Genomic DNA, 21,515 nt, shown 5'->3' with positions numbered 1-21,515 from the left:
TAGTAAATAATTGAATATATGAGAATACTAAACTCTGCTGTGAAGTTCTTATCTCAAGGTGTACAGGAAACATTTGTCGGGGAACCCATGGACGTGGTCCTGGAATAAATACAGGAAGGAGACTCGGTGATGACAAGATGACAAGCCAGAGGTGGTAAGAGCCTCTTGATTTATGATTTTGTATTTTAATACTTTATTTTATACTTGGTTTTCTTGTGGGGAGGTTGTTTCAGTTTAGCCTTGTGTGTGTTGCTCATTGCAGATTTGTTTGGGTTAAAGGGGAATGTTTGGGGCTCTGTTCGTGGGACTGTTGGGCCTGGTATAGGGGTTTTGAGTGTGGTTTGGCCTTGGTGGGGGTTTCTTGCTTAGCAGTTTTCAATAACATTTTTTTCCTTTTTTCTTTGGATTAAACTTTGGAAGAAAGGGAATTATATTGGGTATTAATTTAGTTAAAATAACAAATAATAGTAACTGTCTCGTATCTCTGTTAAGGGGATTGACCATAAGACGGATACATTTTTGATTGTGATAAGAATTGACAATACATGTTTTGAATTGAATTGAATTAAAAAAAAGTCCATAGACGTAGTCATTTAAAAAAGTATGGGAGACAAGGCCCAAATTTAACCAAAAATAAGGTAAGACAATTGGAAAATAACAAAGTTAGACATGGGGGTGAGGGAGAGTAGGGTAACCTTTCCCCCCCCTAATTCTGTTACAGACATTGGTGAGATGGAGATCATGTGGCTGGAATTCTTGGACGTGAAAGTCTAGGGTCTACATTACTGATACATAATGTTGCTAAAGTTAATCACACATGATAACGCTGTGCTTTGCTAGAAATAGTTGTAGGTTTGCTTAATTCGATTATTGGGAGGTACACGATGTTTAGTAATAAAAATAATACACTATGTGCTTTGCAACAAAAAAACAAAACAAAAAAAACACGCTACATGCTGGCATTGACTGGAACTGAAAGGGTGGCAGAGCTGATTTGGAGGTGGTCAGCATCACGTTGAAGCCACAGGAAGTGACCTCCCTCTCTCCAGGTGCAGCTGAATTGTGAACCTTTTTCTGCGAAATGCATTTGTGATTTCTGCCAGGTTTCTTCCGAGTGTTACAGTTTCCCCGTCCTCCAAGGTCATGCGGGTCAGGTTGACGAACAGTGACAGCGCAATGGAAAGTAATGTCAACCTTTTTTTTTTAAGTAAGGTGGCCTTTCACCTTCCTGAGGTGCCATTTTTTAAAAGGCAAGGTATGACTTGAACATCCAGAAGATGGAGCCACAAACCAGCAGAAACTCTCTCACTGATAGAAATAGATCTTAAAACAAGGGCATTAAACATACTTAAGACAATTGTCTGGGCTCAAAACCTTGGATTTGGCCGCTGAAGCTTGACAATCCTGGTAGTGATCCAGTGTGGCAGATTGTTAAATGGAAATTCTGGATCATTCTGGAAAACAGGATCAAATAGATTTTAATGAATCAGTAACAGTTATCTGTTACTGATTTAGGCACCCAGGGGAATTCAGCAAATACAGTGGGAGGAAAAAGTGAGTACAACATTTGGAATTTCTTACATTTCTGCCTAAATTGGTCATAAAATTGGTCTGATCTTTATTAGGACTTTTGACGGGAACCATTTATGTTCTTGCGGGAAAACATTCAGTGGACACTCAACAGGGGAGGGGCAAAACATATAAAAGGTTCTCTGCATGAGAGTCCTGCCAACATCACAGTCTGTCAGGTAGATTTTACAAAATGAGCTGCCGAGGCAAAAGGATAACAGTCTACGAGGCTCCGGAACTCTTCATTGATGATGACAGTGAAAAGAGGAGGATCTGTCTGAAGATGAAGACTATCTTCAGCTAAATTCTAATGATTTTGAACCAGATGAGGGAATTGGTATTCCTATTACTCCAAGCAAGACATTCATGTAAAAAAACATTGGTGAAATACAGCGGTATTTATCCCCAAATACGCGTCAGGCAAGACTGTCTGCAGAAAACAAAATAAAGACAGTGCCAAGGCCCACTAGGAAGGCAGTGAGTCATGTGACTGACATCAAGTCAGCTTTTGAGCTGGTCATGCCAGATTAGATACAGAAAATCATTCTGGAAATTACTAATCAATTGTGTTTTATATGTTGGTCTTTCAAAAGTAATAAAACATTTTAAAAAAAAGTTAGAGCATTTAATTAAGAGGGAAATGGAAATTTAAATACCCAAAAGTAGATTCAACAAAAAAGAGTATGTGTATAACAGTCTGTGGTGTAAAATTATGGAATAAACTGGATGAAAAGCTAAAAGAATGTGCGACTATTAAGGACTTTAAATGTATGTACAAACACCTACTTTTTCAAGAATACAATAAGAATTGAAGGTGTCAGTGCTATAGTTGTTCCTCCTGTCTGCTCTTCCATGTGACCGTCCTTGTTACCTTCCACACTCATACTCAAATAAATATATCAAATACACACAGCAAAATACTAAGGCAAGCAAGAGGTAACCAGTGCTCGAGTGGGACCACCACTCCGGTCCCAGGTCACTAAAAATCTTGCTCTTTTAATGCACAGACCAGGACACCCAAAGGCACTCCTCGAAATGTACAATGAAGAATAGGTTGAGCAGGAGGTTGGTGCTCGAAGGGCGCCCCCTTCTGGCAACAGCTTACCAAACCTTACTTCTTGCATAGACCAGGTAGGACACATTGAAATGTACTCACAGATGACAAATATTTAAGACACACAAGAAGGAAACTATATGTTTATATATGCATGTACTGTCCATGTACATGTATATATAAATATGGTAATGATGGTACTATATGGGGCAGTATCAGATGGCAGCAATAACCTGTTACCATTCGATATTCAAGAATGTACAGTACAATGTACTGTAAGACAGTATTCTAGACCTGATTCTATACATCAGAAGACTATGTAAACTGATTTCCTATGTTTGATTATGGTTATGTATCTATATCCTGAACTATGTGTTGATTATGGTTATGTAAATCTTAATTGTACCATAATGAGCTGATTTCAGAGAACAAACCGGAATGTAAACCAATGGCAGTTGTAAACTTGTAAATACGTTGAATGGGGGTAGGCATAAATAAGCATTGTTTGCTTCGGCCTACTCCATTTTGGGCATTATTGTGTTCTTTTATTTCCAACAACTTGGAACTTGGAATTGCTCAAATAAAACTAAACTAAACTAAACATGTATCTTTTTTGTGAAACATTATCCTTATTGAACCATTACCTGTTAGAGGTAAGGAACACTATTGCACTAAATATTTTAAAATAATTAGTTATGGAGCTAGTAATGAAATATTCACACGGCTTATCAGGATTGTTTTGGTTTCAGACGTCTTTTGGATAGTTAAACATGTACCGGGTCAAACTGACCCGGGATCACCATTGATGTTCCTGACAAATAAACAGGAGGGTTAAACACTTACTGGTAGTTCTGTTTCTTGGTCGTTTTCCGGACTAACCACCCGGTGGCTTTGTCGCAGTCACCTTAATGTACACTTAAGTTTTACATCCTAAAGCTGCTGAGCTACACCACCCTGTCTAATGTGCATCCACATGGAGCCATTCATGTGTGTGAAAATGCTGTAATGCATATAACAAGCCTTTGTGAGGCGCTATGATGCAACCACAGAAAATAGAACAAAGCAGTAGATTACGCAAGCACAATAAACATTCTGGAATGAAAACATTAACATCATGGATCTATTATACTGTATTAGCTGGATGGGGTACCGTGCCCTCAGATCAGAACGGACCCTGGGCCCAGAGAGGATATTTGTCATAGAGGCTGTGTGTGATCAAACTGCTCGCTCGGCTGACAGAGCACCTGCAGCTTTCACAAAGTTTGGATTTTGTGGTGATTATTAGTTATTTTAATTTTAATTTACTTTTTTGCCTTTTGACAGTTTGACTTTTAGGACCTTGCCCTGCTCCAGATTTCAGCACGCAGGTCGGTCAGAATTGAAAGTAATGTGGAAGCACATTATTCTGGAGCGATGCACCAATGAGCACAGTCCATTGAAATAAATACAACACTGTTTTGCATTGCCGGTGACACTGGTCTGTGCAACTATTCCATGACTTTAACATCTCCAGAAGAAACGAGGAAGTGGAATTCATGCTTTAGTATCTCACTGGACTAAAGCAGAAATACAGTCAGTGAAATGTTACTGTATGTTCATAAACACTGACAATAGAGGCTATTTCCACAGTGTTTTCTTCATGTTTCCTGTGGCTCACAGTGAAGATGAGGTTTTGCAGTAACAGCCATGTCAGTAGAATACCCATAACATACACATTGTACTTGGGGCTGATGTCATCACTTTAAGAAAAGTTGTGCAAAGGCTGAACAAATGGAGCCACATAAAGTGTTTAGAAATCTTCCCATTCTGGGACCTAGTGCTCATTTATAGACGACCAAAACACTGGGTTCATACCAATGATATGCAGGTTTGATAACATACTTTTGCGTTTAGACCAGAGCTCGACTTTATGTTGATGGAAACAATGCAGTCCAAACCCGAAACCTGTAAGAAGCCTTTGGGCTCTTTATTCTTCTCAATGTAACAATATATAACTACCAGATGACGTCCTTTTCTTTCCCCTGTCTGTTTATTACTGTCACAACCTATATATGAATTGTATTGAGTTGTAATGAATGTGTGAATGAGTGTGAAGAAATCTGAAAATAGTTCCATAAGGGACTTGCCTCTGAACAGTGGCGTGCACAGACATTTTGAGGGGCAGGTGCTCAACCAAGACAAAAGGGCCCTGACTTAGTCTGAATAATACAGCTCATTTTCAGAACATTTTATAGCGCGATAAACAGAACCGCTTAAGTTACTGACTTCTTGCCACTGACTTTGTCTGGACGGTCTCGACACGCGGCACTGACATTCTCGCCACGACGGCCCTTTCTTTTCCTTTCTTTTCCTTTCTCCTTAAAAATCCAGTCATGTCGTGCTGGCTCATTCATAAAGTTCTCAAATATACAGTTTACTTTACTCCCGTGTCTCACAGAGATGGGCTGTACCATCTTCTCAAACGGGGGAAACACGGGGCCAGCACAGCTGCCCTTCTGGGATCAGGAGCGTCTGCGCTGCCGCGACTCGAGAGGCAGAGGAGGAAGGAAGTGCCATTTGAAGTTGCTGAACATTAAAACTGTGTTTTCAGCACATGTTGGCTTAGTAGGGCAAATATCTAAGAACATTAAAATAAATAATACTTAATATTGGGGAGAAAAAAAACAGGTCTTGAGAAGGGCCCTTAAAGGGCACAGGGCAAAGGGGCAGGTGCTTGAGCACCACCTGGGCTCTATCTGTGCACGTGAACTCTGAACACCGTTCATGCTGTATTACCTGTTGTTCTTATTGTTTTTTATTCTATTCATTTTATTAGGTTTTATTCATGTACATCACTGGACCTTGCCCTTGGGACTAAAATTCGCTCTGTCACAATTTTGGTATATTGGAACGATAAATAAAGTAACCTTGGACCCTTGAACTTTTACAATGCAAAGGCTGCAATAGAACCAGCAAGTGTTGCATAAGACTTTCGTTCTCTTGCTCATGAGTGGATGATGTCAGGAAGTTACATTAGGAAATTCTAACTTTATCATGATCACACGACATACTTTTACTCATGCTGACCCTGTCAATGAAGGCTGTCCCATTTGGCACGGGAGGGGCAAAGGTTTGCTATATAAAACAGGTCCCTCTCCTGTCATCCAAATAACTTTGCAAACAAGTGCTATCAGTCATGGGGCTGCTGCCCTTGTTTCTGTGTGTTCTTGCCTGTCTGTTTGGAGGGCTGTGCATTCTGGGCTTTTTCAGACAAAGACGTCCCGGAGAGCCTCCTCTAGATAAAGGGTGGATTCCTTGGCTTGGCCATGTTTTGGAATTTCGAAGGGACACGGCAAAATTTATTCAGAGGATGACGCAAAAACATGGCGATGTTTTCACAATTCAGCTGGGTGGTTTTTATGTGACTTTTCTTCAGGATCCTTTGTCATTTGGAGCATTTGTCAAAGAAAGCAGAGAGAAACTGAACTTTAACGCATTTTCGAGGCAACTACTTAAGAGAGTCTTCGGGTATGTGGGCTTTGTGACTGATCACTCAATTTTGGAGGCAACTAGTCAGAAGCACCTTAAAGGTCATGGACTGCAGATAATGACAGAATCTATGATGAGTAATTTACAGAATCTCATGCTGCACCATCTTGGGTCTGGTGTGAACCAGAAGAGTTGGAAAGAAGATGGACTGTTTAACTACTGCTACAACATTGTGTTCAGAGCTGGCTACCTGGCACTGTATGGCAATGCGACCTCCCAGACCGAAGGAGACGAAGAGAAAGCCAGAGCCAAAGACAGAACCGAGTCTGAAGCCTTGTTTCATGAATTCCGCAAATATGACCAGCTTTTTCCTAATTTAGCCTATGGTGTCTTGACCCCCAAAGGAAGGAGTGAGGCAAATAGACTGACAAGTTTTTTTGGAGATGTTCTGTCCATGAAAAGAATGAAAGATAAAGAGAATACAAGTGGTTGGATATGGGACATGTACCACATGCGAAGAGAAGAAGGAATGAAAGAGTTAATGATAGACCGATATATGTTCATTCTGCTTTGGGCGTCTCAGGGCAACACTGGGCCTTCTTCATTTTGGCTGCTCTTCTACCTCATGAAGCACCCAGATGCAATGGAGGCTGTGAGAAATGAAGTCCTTCAAGTTCTGAAAGAATCTGGGCAGGAGGTCCGGCCTGGAGGTCCTTTAGTTAACCTAACCCATGAAATGCTCATGAAAACACCAGTTCTGGACAGTGCTGTTGAAGAAACTCTCCGTCTTGTAGCTGCACCGCTCCTTACCAGGTCAGTTCTTCAAGATATAACACTAAAGATGGCTGATGGTCGAGAATTTTTAATCCGCAAAGGAGATCGTATGGCCATTTTCCCCTACATTGCTGTTCACATTGACCCTGAGATCCATCCTGATCCATTCACCTTCAAGTACGACCGATTCCTGACTCCAGAGGGAACCAAGAAAACGGACTTCTATAAAGGAGGGAAGAGGGTCAGGTACTACACCATGCCCTGGGGCTCTGGGGTGTCTATGTGTCCTGGTCGATTCTTTGCCACCAATGAACTCAAGCAGTTTGTTTTCCTCATGCTGGTCTACTTTGACTTTGAGCTGATGAATCCAGATGAGAAGATCCCACACATTGACCACCAACGGTGGGGATTTGGAACCATGCAACCAGACAGAGAAGTCCAGTTTCGTTACAGGTTGAGGTATTAAATCATCATACAAAGAAGTAATATTTAAATTATGAAGAATTGTTCAATTCTGTTGCATATTGATTTCATGTAGGGTTGAACATCTCATATTTGTTTATTTGTAAATTTGTTTTAACTCAACTGTCGAAATTGTTTTGTTGCTATTTTTTCTCACACATCTATATAAATATAATGCATTTTAAATGTCTTTTGGTCTTGGTCTTTTATTGAAGATAATATTTATTTATGTTCTTTTACCTTTATTGAACATGGAAAGTCCCACTAAGATTAAGAATGTTTTTTTTTTTCAGGGTAACCCCTCGAAGGCAAACTTTAATACCAATAGTTTGCAATGCTAATGTACTTTATGGAAAAAAGTTTATGTATAGCTGTCATGAAGACATGAAATCCAGTCACTGTGCAGAAAAACAAGAGGCCAACCTGCTCCTTGTGTTAAAATGTCCTATATCCAATCTTTTTATGTCTTACAAATAACAAAAAAGGCTGTGCATTGATTTAAAATTGTTAGCTGTGGTCCACTCATTCCTTACTTCCCAGTTGCATCCCAATTTTTAACATGGATTAAGAATAAAAAGCAGACTTTTAACATCCAAACAAAATAACTATGCCTCCTTGTATTTCATTACATGCCACACAAACTAATTTACAAATCAGTAATTGTCCATTACCAGTAGTTTGTAGTGAAACAATAACATAAGGCATTCACTTGCTTTCTCAAGCAGGGTGTGTGACCGTTTAACAATTATTTTATGCTAAATATCCTCTTCTCTAAGTCACATTTACAATAAAATGTGATCTGTATGATCAAATATGATAATGTTACAGTCATTTTTCATGCCCGTGCAGAAGCCTGAATGCCGAGGGAGGTGCCTTCCACATGCTTTACAGCCTTGAAAATAACCTTTGTATACTGTAAAGATAGACCTTGTAAATACAGGAGACGAACGCACCCCATGTCCTTCCGTTTGACTGACCCAGTTTTACTGCACACTGTCAATCTGTACCATCAAATACATGTACCGACATGCACCTTCAATTATACATGTGATGAGATCATAGCGTAACTACTAAGCTGCCCTCAGACCGGGGGTTAGGAAGCGGTGCCAGCAAGAATGGTGACAACCCTGGGCATTTCACACCAAACGGATAGTAAACAAACAATAGTCCTCTGATGGGTAAATGTCCATTGTGCAGTGTCCTGTCTGTACTTGATGATGAGAAAAACAACCCAGCCTCCTAATATGTGAGGCTATTTATTCTATTTATATTATGAGATTTTATTTATGCACATCACGGCCTTGGGACCAAGTTTAATTCTGTCGTGTTTTTGGCATGTTGGAATGAAAAAGTCCCTTGAACATAGAAAAAACAATGCAAAGGCTGCCATAGAACCAACTATGTTGCAAAAGACTATTGTTCTCTTACTCATGAGAGGATGCTGTTAATAAGTTAGGTGATACAATTCCAATTTTATCATTATCAAATGACATACAGTGTGTTGCATAAGTATCGGCCCCGCTTTAACTTTCGACTTTTTGCCACATTACGGACCAGAAACAAAAATATATTTAATTGAAATTTTGTGTGATCATTCATGAAGTGAAATGAAATTTATGCATGATTTTATCAATAAAAAAAATGAAAAGTGAGATTTTCAAAAGTATAGGCCCCCTTTCCTTTTAGTGCAACCAATTGCATTCAAAGAAGTTGAATGAAGATTTCTGAATGACCACATGTTGACCCAATGAGTAAATAGAGTCTACCTGTGTGTAATCTAATCTCACTTCAAGTACAGCTGATCTGTGATGTCTCAGAGGTCTGTTAACAGACCGTGTTTGAACTGACATTAGATTACACACAGGTAGACTCTATTTAGTCATGGGGTCAACATGTGATCACTAAGAAATCATCAGTTAACTTCTGAAGGCAATTGTTTGCAATAAAAGGAAAGGGGGGCTGGTACTTATCCACATCCCACTTCTCAATTTTTTATTTATAAAAAAAATTCTAAATCATGCATAATTTTCACTTCACTTCACGATTGTGTGTCACTATGTGTGTCTTTCACATACAATTTCAATGAAATATATTCATGTTTATGGTCCATAGTATGGCAAAATGTTGACAAATTAAAGGGGGGCCAATACTTATACAACCCACTGTACATCACCTCACGCTGACAAAAGTGTCCAAGCAGGGCTTTTTGGAGCGATGGAGCGGTTAAAATAAAGAGAAGTGGTTGCAAAGATATGACTCTAAAGATGGCTGATGGTCAGGAATTTTTAATCTGCAAAGGAGATCGTAGGGCCGCTTTCTTTCTTGCTGTTCACATTGACCCTGAGATCCATCCTGATCCATTCACCTCAAGTGCGACCGATTCCTGACTCCAGAGGGAACCAAGAAAACTGACTTCTATAAAGGAGGGAAGAGGGTCAGGTACTACACCAGGGGTCTCCAACAGGTGATGACTTCAGAGAGAGAGAAGAAGTGAAGTCCAGAACTCCGTTGACAGTTGCCTTTATCCTAGTCTTGTACACCTCTGCACAGAGAGGGTAACTTGTATTTTAACTGTACTTCACGTTATGTTCAGAATGATTATGGTTTTGACCATTGTGTATCAGCTAATCTCACTGACATGGTCTTCATGTTCTGAAGCAAATCCCCCTGTTACTTACTTAAAGGGACTATACAGAGTTTAAAAAATGTTAAAATTAAGTATTTTCCTCCCCCTACATGTTCCAACAATGTCCTAAGGCAGGGGTGTCCAAACTTTTTTCATGGGGGGCCACATATTGGAGCGTACACGGGGTAAAGGGCCATGGGTCGGTGGTTAGTTCTGCAAAACCTTCCACTAGCAGAGGTTTAAATTGTGCCTCATGCCTTTATTTATGCTTAAAACCTTAATGCCAGCTCTGTCTCACAATAAAATGTTAGTTGTTAGTTAGAATTGTGTAGAATTATTACATATTAAATAAAAAGGACCATCTCTGATGATGTGAACCGATTCAGCAAGAAATAAAACCAAAAATTGGTCTGAGGGCCACATTTGGCCCGCGGGCCGCACTTTGGACACCCCTGTCCTAAGGTGTAGAATGAGCCCAGACCTGTTCACCACATCTGCCTCTAAAATTCTGCCCTGTCACTCAAAAAGGTGTTAGGCGGATAAAAGGGGGAACTATATTGTAAGGCGTAGTAATACCAGGAGTAGTTTGGCATCCGCGCAGTAAAGTGAAGATTACTGCGCGGATTTCGAACTACTCCTGGTATTACTACGCCTTACAATATAGTTCCCCCTTTTATCCGCTTAGAAAATCCACATTGTTTAATTTTGTGTAATTATACTTTGTAGTGTAACACTTCACGTAACCATATTTAAATAGGGAAAACGTGGAAGAGCTTGGTAGCTTCTATCTTGACCTGTTTTGGAGCTATAGTGGAGAGGAGGAGAGGCTAAATGCTAACGCCGTCTGTGCTGTGTTTACGTGACTGAGGGCACGGGGGAAGACCAGACAGGTCCTAAAGAACTCGTCAAAGCTAAGGTATCTCAGTATGTAAAAACGGTGGCCTCTTCCTTTAACATTCACTGTATCTTTCTCCCACTGCAACAAGTGGAAACCTGGCTCTGTAAAAACCTGTCCTCACGTAAACATGATGCTTAGCTTCACCTCTTTTTTATTGTTGTCATGGAATAAAGTCAGAGCGGCATTACAGTGGAACTTAAAATATGTGTGTTTAATTACATTCTTGTAATGTAGCAAGTACCTGCTGAACTAATGAATGAGACGAAGTGCGTCCTTTTATTTTGGTGAGCTGGTTCGAATCCGGAAGTAACTGTGTGGGCTGTGGAGCTGCCATTAGCATGATTTGAACGTTACGCACAGAGGCAATTCAACACATCTAGTAAAAGTCGGAAATCAGGAGTAACTAACATGAGGTTTTTTACTATTATTTATGTTTTGGGGTGATGAAAGCATCTGGAGAACACAGGCACAGGGTGATCGTGGGAACTTCACACAGAACCCATGGACTTTGGCGTGTTGGTTATAAACGACCATTTTTAGCTTGATCGTGCTGGTCCAGGGACTACCATATGGTTTATCAGGGGCAAATATGGTTTATTCACAGTGTAAGGCGTTGCTTCGCGTACTAAGCAATGCATTGCTGTATCGTCTCAGTAATGTTTCCACAATTTAGATACTGTTGTAGGGTCCTCCTCTTTTGAATAGCCTTCTGGAACTGGCACTGTGATGCGTGTCCTCTAGTAAACTGAGCCCCAGCCCGTCTCTAGTTTGTTTACATTTTTACACTGTATGCTGAGCTCCAAACATATTGCAAACCAAAACGAGGTCAGGTCACAAAACGTCCGCCGTCCATATAAAAAAGTGCCTAGAAGTTTAAATGTATCTGTTTTTGCATTGTCGGATGTCTGAGAGTTCCTGTAGTAGAGGTCAGGTCAGTTCACCTACTTAAGATTACTGATCCATCATCCAAAAAAACACTTTGACATTGGTTCTCTACTGTAAGGTAACCAATTTACTTTGATTATTACCTCATGCCTCATGCTATTTTGTTTCAGCACCCTGTTGAGCTCACTATTGTCGTCACTCGTACAGGGAATGGGGCACAAAGGGGACAAACACTGTGTTCTAAAGTGAACTCTTTTTAACTCATTTCATTTGAGTTGAATTATGCGACGGCTGGACAAAGGACTTTAAAAAGAAAACCACCACCAAACATGTTTATGCTTCCGCTTTTATATCATTCTTTTCTTTGATAGACTACTGACATTTAACCAGGATCTGCCTTGTAAAGGGCAATCTCAGTCATTGACCCACACTATCAGAATCTTTATCAGGTCAATAACTCCTAATAAACCCAGTGGATATACCTGGTATGCCAACAGAGTAAATATGAGCAGAAACTCCAGCGCAATTCTCTATTTTATCAGGTTTGTGTTTTCTTGAGCACAGTTTTACAGAACCAGGTAATTTTACACACATTTTTATATGAGCAAGAAACAGAATGAAAATAAATGTGCACATTCTAAAGAAGGAGGCAAGACCTAACAGGGGTAAAATGTCGGGCCTAAAATTGAGCCCTGTTGCACCCCACAGCTTTATCTGACATAAGCTTGACAAGAAGAAGATGGTAAAATATATATATTTGTATTTTCGAGTGGGACATTTGTGCCATGTGAGATCGCACCTTTAGTTTGTAGCGGTAGAATAAAATGGTTTCACATTTTACAAGAAGAAACTATCCCAGTCATGACAATGAGTGCAACAGTTAGCTAGTAATGGTCAGTCCAGAAAGTACCCCACCGCTCGGCCTAAGCAGCTGAGTTGTGCTCAATCCTGATCCTAAGCAGAACAGTATAGGTCATAAAAGTGCAGATTTGCAGAATTTGTAAGGTGCGACATGTCTCGACATGTCTCATTTCTTATCACTACATGTTATCTTTGAATGTTAAACTTTTATGATAGTTCAAGGAAGAATGTAATGATCAAGCTTCTGAAAGAAAACACAGATTTTCTAAAGTAGAAAGTTGAGTGTTCAAGGTAAAATTATAGATCTTACTATTCATTTATTTATGTATTAATTAATTTATTGTCATAATATCATATTATTTATTTAAATTTGATTTGTTACTTTTGCCATAGAAGTTGCTCAAAAGCAGACAATAAACAGTTAAACTTATTTTAGAAACAAAAAGTGCAAATGGAATAATTGAACTAAATATATTAGAATATTAGATACAAAACAAGAAACAATATCAGCTCATTGTTGTGTTTTGAATGAGAGTGGCCGGTACACACAAAGTCACACATCCTTCAGGAACAAATAGCCTAATCTCAAACCTTATATGACGCCAGTGTAGATCAGGGAAGAGTGCAATGATTCAGACGTGGAAGCAGTGCAACGGGTTCACTGACCAGCAGGGCAATGGCCCTGCCACTGCAGGAGAGTGAGTGTACCACTACAGTAGATGACCCTTGATCGTCTGCTGCCCTCTGCAGGCCAGTCTCAGAACAGCTTGGCCTCTGAGACCAGTTTAGACTCTCCCTATTAAAGGCACACTGCGTAATATTGACCCTGAGATCCATCCTGATCCATTCACCTTCAAGTACGACCGATTCCTGACTCCAGAGGGAACCAAGAAAACTGACTTCTATAAAGGAGGGAAGAGGGTCAGGTACTACACCATGCCCTGGGGCCCTGGGGTGTTTATGTGTCCTGGTCGATTCTTTGCCACCAACGAACTCAAGCAGTTTGTTTTCCTCATGCTGGTCTACTTTGACTTTGAGCTGATGAATCCAGATGAGAAGATCCCACACATTGACCCCAATCGGTGGGGATTTGGAACCATGCAACCAGACAGAGAAGTCCAGCTTCATTGCACGCGTAGGTATTAAATCATCAAATCATATTTAAATTATGAAAAACTGTTAAAAATCTGTTTCATATTAATTGCATATTGGCTAATATCTCATATTTGATCATTTGTAAACAATTTTAACTCACCTGTCGATACTGAAGATTGAAATGTTAAAGTTAAAGTTTATTGATGGAATGCCCCTTGAGATGTGCCATCTCGTTTTCAAGGGGGTCCATTAAATGTCTGTAAAATAAAAATATTGTGAAATAGTTTTGTTGCAATCATTTCTGATCATCACATCAATATACATGTAATGGAATTATATCTTTTTCAGGACTATCCTACCTTCAGTTTAATGTCAATAGTGCTAACATACTTTACAAATCTCCCCTTAGCAACATATCAAAAGGTTGAATTACATATACTGTATGTTAGGGATGGGACGAAAAACCGATTTTACGCGCTCATATCGGTTTAATCTAGATAGTTATGGATGTAAAGCCCCTCGGGCCACTGCGTCATCTGCGTGTGTGCACATGATGCTCCTCCTACAAGGAGCGCGTGTGTCTTCCAGGCTGAGAGCGGCAGAAGTTCAGAAACACATCTGCTGTGTGGAGTCGGGTTTGGCCTCTGCGCTGTGTTGAATAAAGGACGTCCCGTGTGCAGAACGCGATGAAAAGTTGCAGGAAGAAAAACGCTGATAAATATTCCTAACATCGCCATGATCAGCCATCTTCGTTTGCCCAAGTCATTATGTCCACTTAGAAGCGTAAAGAGTCAGGAAGAGTCCCCAAATCCACTTTACTGCATTTGAGCCAGGTGGGGGAACACGTGAGACTGCGCTGAGGCAGAGGGAGCCCCGCCCATTCATTAGCAAAACCATGTGAGCTTTTCTGTGTGCGCTATTAATGTGGAAATAATACACAATCGCCTTTTTAATTAACAATACTGATCATTGATTAATTATAATTGTCCCCCCAAAATTGTTGAAAAAACTAAAGAACAAACAAAGGGTGGATAAACCCATAGAATATATAGGATACAAAACCAAAAAAAGTTGAAATATGCAGTCTACATAAAAAAAAAAATGTAGTTAATTTTAAAGTTGTCTAATATCAATTAATGGCCTCAATAATTGTGAATATGTGTCAAATCTTAATTTATTTTAGCTGATTCTGTTGAATCATGGCATCAAGCAAAGCGTGGGTCACGAAACATGGAGATGCATCGTGATAAATGGAATCGTATCGGGCTGGTGGTGGTTACAGATGTGTGGATCCAGATGCATCGTGGTCTTGGTGATGATTCGAATTGCATCGCAGCTCTGGTATCACCAAGTGTATCTTAAATGAATCGGATCGTGGCAGGTGTATCAAATCGGATCGGACAGTGGCCTAAGATTCCCATCCCTACTGTATATATATATATATTTGTTGCTACATCAGAAACAGTGTTGGGTGTCACATATGTCACATGGCTTGTTCATTAACTTGCACTGTCCCGACCAAATAAACCAATAAATAAAATAAATAAATATTACACAAGAAACATATTACAATAATACATTACTTTTTCAGTAGCCAATGAATACAACATACACAAAATATGGTAATATACTAGTCATTACAATTAAATTAACTCAAGTTACAAACACTCCCCAAATACAAGTACAAGACCTGCAGGAGCTTGTAGTAGAAATCAAAACACAACAGAATATATATTATCACGTATGCAGGATAAGTTTGATGTGTAGCTCTCATGAAGACATGAAATCCAGTTAGAGTGCAATAAAACACTAGGCCAACCTGCTCCTGGTATTTAAATGTCCTATACCAGAATTATTTTTTGGGGGGATGGAGAGGCAATGTGGAGACAGTGAAACAACTGCTGGCAATGTTAAACCAATAAAGAGAAGGGGCAAAAACGCTTTCCACTTTTTTGAATAGCCTTCTGCAACACTGGCAATGTTGTGTGTGATGCTCCAGTGTCCTCTAGTAAACTGAGCCCCAGCCCAAGTGTGTTTGTTTACATTTGTACACATTTGTACACTGTATGCTATATTGCAAACCAAAACGAGGTCAGATCATAAAACGTCAGCCGTCTATATCTAAAAATGCCGAGAAGTTTCAATGTATCATTTTTTTGTATTCTCGGATATCTGAGAGTTCCTGTGGTAGAGGTCAGGTCATTTCACCTACTTAATATTACTGACCCATCATACAAAAAAACACTTCACTTATACAGAGATTGGGACACAAAGTGTGCGCGGAACAAAGTGTGTGTTTTCTTGAGCACAGATTTACCGAACACATGACACGCATTTCTACATGAGCAAGAAAAAGAATGAAAATAAGTTTGTACATTCTAAAGAAGGAAGAAAGACATAATATGAGTAAAATGCCAGGCCTAAATTTGAGCCCTGTTGCACCCCACAGCTTTATCTGGCATAAGCTTGACCTAAAAGGAAATGGTGGGACATTTGTGCCATTTGAGATCGTACCTTTACACCGCATTCCAAATGATTATGCAAATGACATTTTTCTCTGATTTTGTAAACTGTCCACTCAAATGAGAGTCAGCATAATTTACAAATCTTTAACTGGTAGAGGATCATTTAAATTTGGTTGAAAAAATCTCCCTCAAAAATAAATATAGTAAAAAAGTCAAAATCCGCTGTTCCAAATTATTATGCAACTCATCGTTTCAATACATTTTAAAGCTTGTAATTAACTGAAAATGGTCATTTGTTGAATTTGTAGCATTAGGAGGTCATATTTACTGAAATCAAGAGCTTTTTCAATCAAAATTTCTTAATTCCATTTAACTTTTGAGTCTTTGGAGAGTTTCTTCTTGGATTTGTTTGCAGGATGTCCGCATAACGTCCCAGAGCTGCTGTTTGGATGAAAACTGCCTCCCACCCTCGTAGATGTTTTGCTTATTGATGCTCCAGAGGTTCTCAATAGGGTTGAGGTCAGGGTAGGATGGGGTACCACATCAAAAAAGCACCTTCAGGGATCCTAAAGGGGCCGACCAGCTTTCTCCCCATGATTCCAGGCCAAAACATGACTCCGCCCCCTCCGTACTGACATCATAGCCTTGTTGGGACATGGTGGCCATTCACCAACTACTACACTACTCCATTGATCTGACCACCCAGGGCTACACGGCCTCATCAGTGAACAAGACTCTTTGAAAATGAGTCCTCATGTATTTCTGAGCCACTGCAGCCGTTTTTGTTCATCAGCTTCAATTAACAGTTTAGGGGAGGCCGGATAGAAGGTTTATGCACAACTGCAGCCTCTGGAGGGTCCTACACCTTGATGTTCGGGAGACTCCAGAGCCACCAGCAGCTTCAAACACCTGTTTGATGCATTTTAGCTGCTGTTCTATTCATCTAATGTATTTGTCTGGCAGAAAACGTTCGTATTGTGCCTTTATCTGCACAAACCCGTGTGTGCTCTGAATCAGCCACACATCTCTTATCTGTGTGATGATTACGCTTAATCTTTCATGAAATATCGAAAGTTTTCATACCTAGACCAAGGCATTCAACTATTTCACGCTTTTCATCAGCAGAAAGATACTTTTTCTTTCCCATATTGCTTGAAAATGGTGTTCTGCTTATTAATGTCGAACGTCCTTTTTCAGTAGTTTTTCCTTTAACTGGGCTTTCCTGACAACTCCCAGGTCTCTGAGATTGATGTCAGTGATTCAAAGAGCCCTGAGACCACAATACCATCCATGAGTTTCATTGAAATCTTTTTTTTTAACGTTTTTTTTACGTTTTTGACACTGAAATACAATTTGCATAATAATTTGGAACACAGTCTTTTAAGAAAGTCTTTCGGTACTGGTCAATATTGGATATCGGCAGATACTCAAAGTCGGTTGATGAGTCGGTGCATTTCTAGTTTTCATAAGAAGATGTTACTCTTGCATTCTCATATAGTCGATGGTGCAAGAAAATTCAAAAATACACACACACAACAACATAATCCATTTGCAGCGCAGTATAAGCGACCAGTGTCAGTGTCCGTGTTGCACAAGTTGCTTTGCTCATATGCGAGAGAGACGCGGGGCTGATGAAGTTGTCGTGCATCCTCCTCCAGGCTCTTCTTCATCTCCAGTCGCTTCAGTGGAGTGCAGCTTTAGTCAAACTGGCACGGGACGCACTGGGCCCGGGGGTAGGATAGACTCTGGTGTGGAAGGAACTGGGAGCGAACACGGACAAATGAGTTTGGACTGCAACGACTCAGAGGCAGCCTAACGGACAACATCCCCCCCCCCCCCCTCCTTCCCCACACGCCGCCCAACTCCTAACAGGGCTTTAATGACGGCGGCTCGGGCCCGAAACACCAAAGCCAGCACGTTGTCTCGGTCTGGTGTCTTTGCCTTTTCTCTCGAGGAGGGTGCAGGCAGGGCTCGTCCCGTTGTGCCACGTGGCCCCAACTTGATCTCTTACATAAACCCCCCCCTCCCCTCCCAACCCCACCCCACCTCAGTCTGCTCGCATCAACTTTGTTCACTACGACAACGCGTGCATGCAAAATCCCCGCCGTGACATTAGTAGCAGCCAAGGAGAGCTGTCAAGATGTTTGGCGCTGCGCATTGCGTCACTTCAGCGACGCAAACCCCCGCAGCCACCGCTGACCTCCGAAATGCAACAATGACATGAAACTGTTCAATAAATGTCAGAAAGTCGTGAGGAATTGAATACAATACATTGCGCAAATGCGTCAACAGTAGATGATTCTATGTAGGCCAGTAACTGCTTTCTTATCGTAATTATTTGATTACTTTGACGATGTTATAAGACCCAAGCTTTTACCCTCATAAAACCAAGCGCATTTTCTCCAGCACAGCTTTACCCACATCTAAACGCTTCTTCTTGCCCCTAGAGGCCATAAGCGCAACTGCAATTAATATGTTTTTAACTTATTAATTGTCTTGGAGGGTAAATACTACGCTCACAGGAAAGGCGAAGGGAGAGAGGGATATTGTACATCCAGTTATACAATGGCAATATTTCGTTTCACTCAAACTTGTCGGCAAATACTGTTTAAAGTGACGTTAGCCCGCAGCTAGCTTTGCCCGTTAGCATGCTAGCTTCTTCTTCTTGATTCCATTAGTGTGTATTGCTTGCTCCGATCCGGTGGCAGTCAAGTTGCAAACGTGGTTTTCTGGCCAGAGACACCAGGGGGAGATGAAAGACCCTCCAATCATCCCATAAACACTTGTTTTACCCCCACAGGGACTACGGAAAGGATTTATTAAGGTAAACACGTTACTTAGTACTGCTTTAATAAAATGCGCAAAATGAACAACTCTCTTGCTTAGCTATAGCTCAAACTTAAAACATTGATCACTGACTATTTTAGTGTCTATGCGCAGCTTTTCCCCTATGTCAGGGTACTTTTTTTTTTCCCATCCAAAATAACCTCAACTTCATGAATATTCAATATCGTCATTTGGTAACCTCGTGATGCCAGTCCTTGCAACAAGAGCAATGTCAGTCTTACATACAGAGTGATGGCTCTGGGCTCTCCAATCAATATTTATTATTGTGAAGCTCAGTTACCCAAAGCTAGAAACGCCCCAAATGTCTGAGGACACAGGGACGCCGCGCACGGAAGTAGATTCCGTCACCGACTCTGTTATTGGTGCAATCATCCTCACAGAAGCAACATTACCACGAAACTATGGCTTCGTAATGGGAAAGTCAATCAATCCAATTCAAAATGTTCAAATGTATGGGCAGAAATCTTTTGAGTTGGTGAGTGAGTGGGTGTTGGGCATTTTAGTTTTACTTATTTGGTCGGGAGAGGGCTTGTTAATCAAAACACACATGAGACACATAAAGCAAGGTTAGCCGGCGACTTAAGAGTGCGAGGTATATCCTGCATTTTAGACACGTGCCTATCGGTCCCACAGGGTTGGCACATGTTTAAAGCCCAAATGCTTGGCTCCTTCCCGCAGCATGCCCCCGTGTTGTATATTTACTGAGCTACGCTACATCTCCTCCATCCGACGCACAGGCTGGGCTTTGGGGCTGCAGCCTCTCCACTAAAAACCTGTCGGCCCATACAGCTTATTCAAACAGAAACGAACTTGGAAATGCAGACGTGTATATCTTGTGATAGGTGGCTCTCCTCCAACTTAATGACTTTATATAACGCACCGGGTTTGGTGTACTTTCAATCCAAAATGTTTGTCGTTTACTCTATTCTAATCCTGATCCTTCATGTGGGGGATGAGTTTACAATGAAATGACCTGAATTGCCATTGCGAACCCCGCGTCCCACAAGCCCATTGTCGGTTTCGATACTCTACGCAAAAGAAAAGGTAAGTTAGATGGCGGTCGCGTAACACCTGAGAGAAATTTGGGGCTTGTTTAAGGGTGAACCACACAGAACGGACCTTTTAGAGATATTTCTTTGTTTTAGAATAAATTATGACTTGGTTCTACTGGATCTCAGCGCTTCCTTAGATAAAGTAAACCAAACTCTTTTTCTTCCCCTCATTACTGGCAGGACATTATGGTAAGTATAACTGCTCCTCTAACGTCCATAAAATCACATGTGGGGTACCCCAGGGATCGATTTTAGTCCCAATGCTTTTTACTGTCTATTTATTTACTTATTTATTTGGTTTATTTGATAAGGACAGAAACAAAACATATATACAAACTGTACAGAAGTCTGATGTATGCATCGTAATGCTTATAGCAGAAGCTTATTTGCAGCATTTGTCCCTAGTAGCGCTTTTATAGACAGTTAAAAGTAGTCAACATGTTAAAAAGAGGGAGAGGACAATGACCTTTACTGAACTGTACGTACAAAAGAAGACAGAAACACAACACTAAACATGAGAACAATGCTGCTGCTGCTGTTGCTGCTGCTGGCACATCCATAATTTTGCACGTTTTTTTGAAGATGCCAATACTGTATGTATAGCCTATGCTCCCTCTTGAGAGAGTCATCAAGAGACATTGATGATGATACCCAATTGTACATCTCTATGTCTCCAAATGACACCAGCCCAATAGAACTGCATTTTAGACATCAAATCCTGGATGGCAGAAAATTTCCTCCAGCTTAACCAAGACCAAACTGAAATTTTAGTCATCGGCCTTGAGGCCCAGAGAGAGAGACCTTTACCAAAACTACTGTCACTGTCTTTTAATCCATCCTTACAAGTGGAGTATTATTTTTTGTCTCTTTTTATCCACATATCAAGATAAAATATATTTTTTGAGCATTTAACATTTCAAGAACAAAGCCAGAGTCTGTTCCATTCTCTCTAGTCATATTGACAACTGTTATGCCCTGCTTTCTGGCCTTCCCAAAAAGCTTCTACAAAATTCAACAGCACACGTCCTACAAAAGACCAGAATGTGGGCCCACATAATAGCACTTTGTGTTACATTTGACAGAAAAAGTAAAATTTACAATGTTGACACATGCGCACATTTACAAATATGACACAGAACTGCAAGGTGACAAGATAGATTTCACCACTGCATGGAAATATTAAGTGCACCCCCTCTAAAGGCTAGAAATGTTTTCGACCTATTCCTGAGCCTGCTGCATGTGCGCTGGCTGCCCTCAACTTGTTCAATGCTGTGCACAATGATTTATGTGTCACAGCACTTTTTGCTGAGCGGCCCCAATTTTAAAGGGCCCCAGAGAATTCATTGTTTTCTTTAAAAAAAACAACAACAAAACCTTAAAGCCCATATAACGTGTTTTTGACAACAACAAAAGGACCAGCTGAAAATAACGATTCATTGTCAAAAATGCCCCAGAATGC

At 40.5% G+C, this 21,515-nt stretch overlaps 2 protein-coding genes across 2 annotated transcripts in view; one reads left to right on the top strand and one right to left on the bottom strand.

Moving 5' to 3' along the window:
- Window positions 1-20,405, bottom strand: part of LOC306972551 (HIG1 domain family member 1A, mitochondrial-like) — a 39,888-nt gene extending 19,483 nt beyond the window's left edge. The window contains exon 1 of the mRNA XM_079569222.1: window positions 20,396-20,405. The gene's annotated coding sequence lies outside the window, so the exon portion shown is untranslated. The remainder of the gene's footprint in view (window positions 1-20,395) is intronic.
- On the top strand, window positions 5,796-7,331 carry LOC306972903 (7-alpha-hydroxycholest-4-en-3-one 12-alpha-hydroxylase-like; the record flags this gene model as incomplete). Its single annotated transcript, XM_079569609.1, has 1 exon — window positions 5,796-7,331. Exon 1 carries the CDS (start codon window positions 5,799-5,801, stop codon window positions 7,329-7,331), a length of 1,533 nt encoding a protein of 510 aa, XP_079425735.1. The 5' UTR covers window positions 5,796-5,798.
- Window positions 20,406-21,515: the final 1,110 nt, after the last annotated feature.

Source organism: Gobius niger, assembly GCF_951799975.1.
Source record: "Gobius niger genome assembly, chromosome: 13".
Classification (NCBI taxonomy): domain Eukaryota; kingdom Metazoa; phylum Chordata; class Actinopteri; order Gobiiformes; family Gobiidae; genus Gobius; species Gobius niger.
Note: the sequence above shows the minus strand (reverse complement) of the source record. Positions and strands in the feature narration are given on the sequence as shown.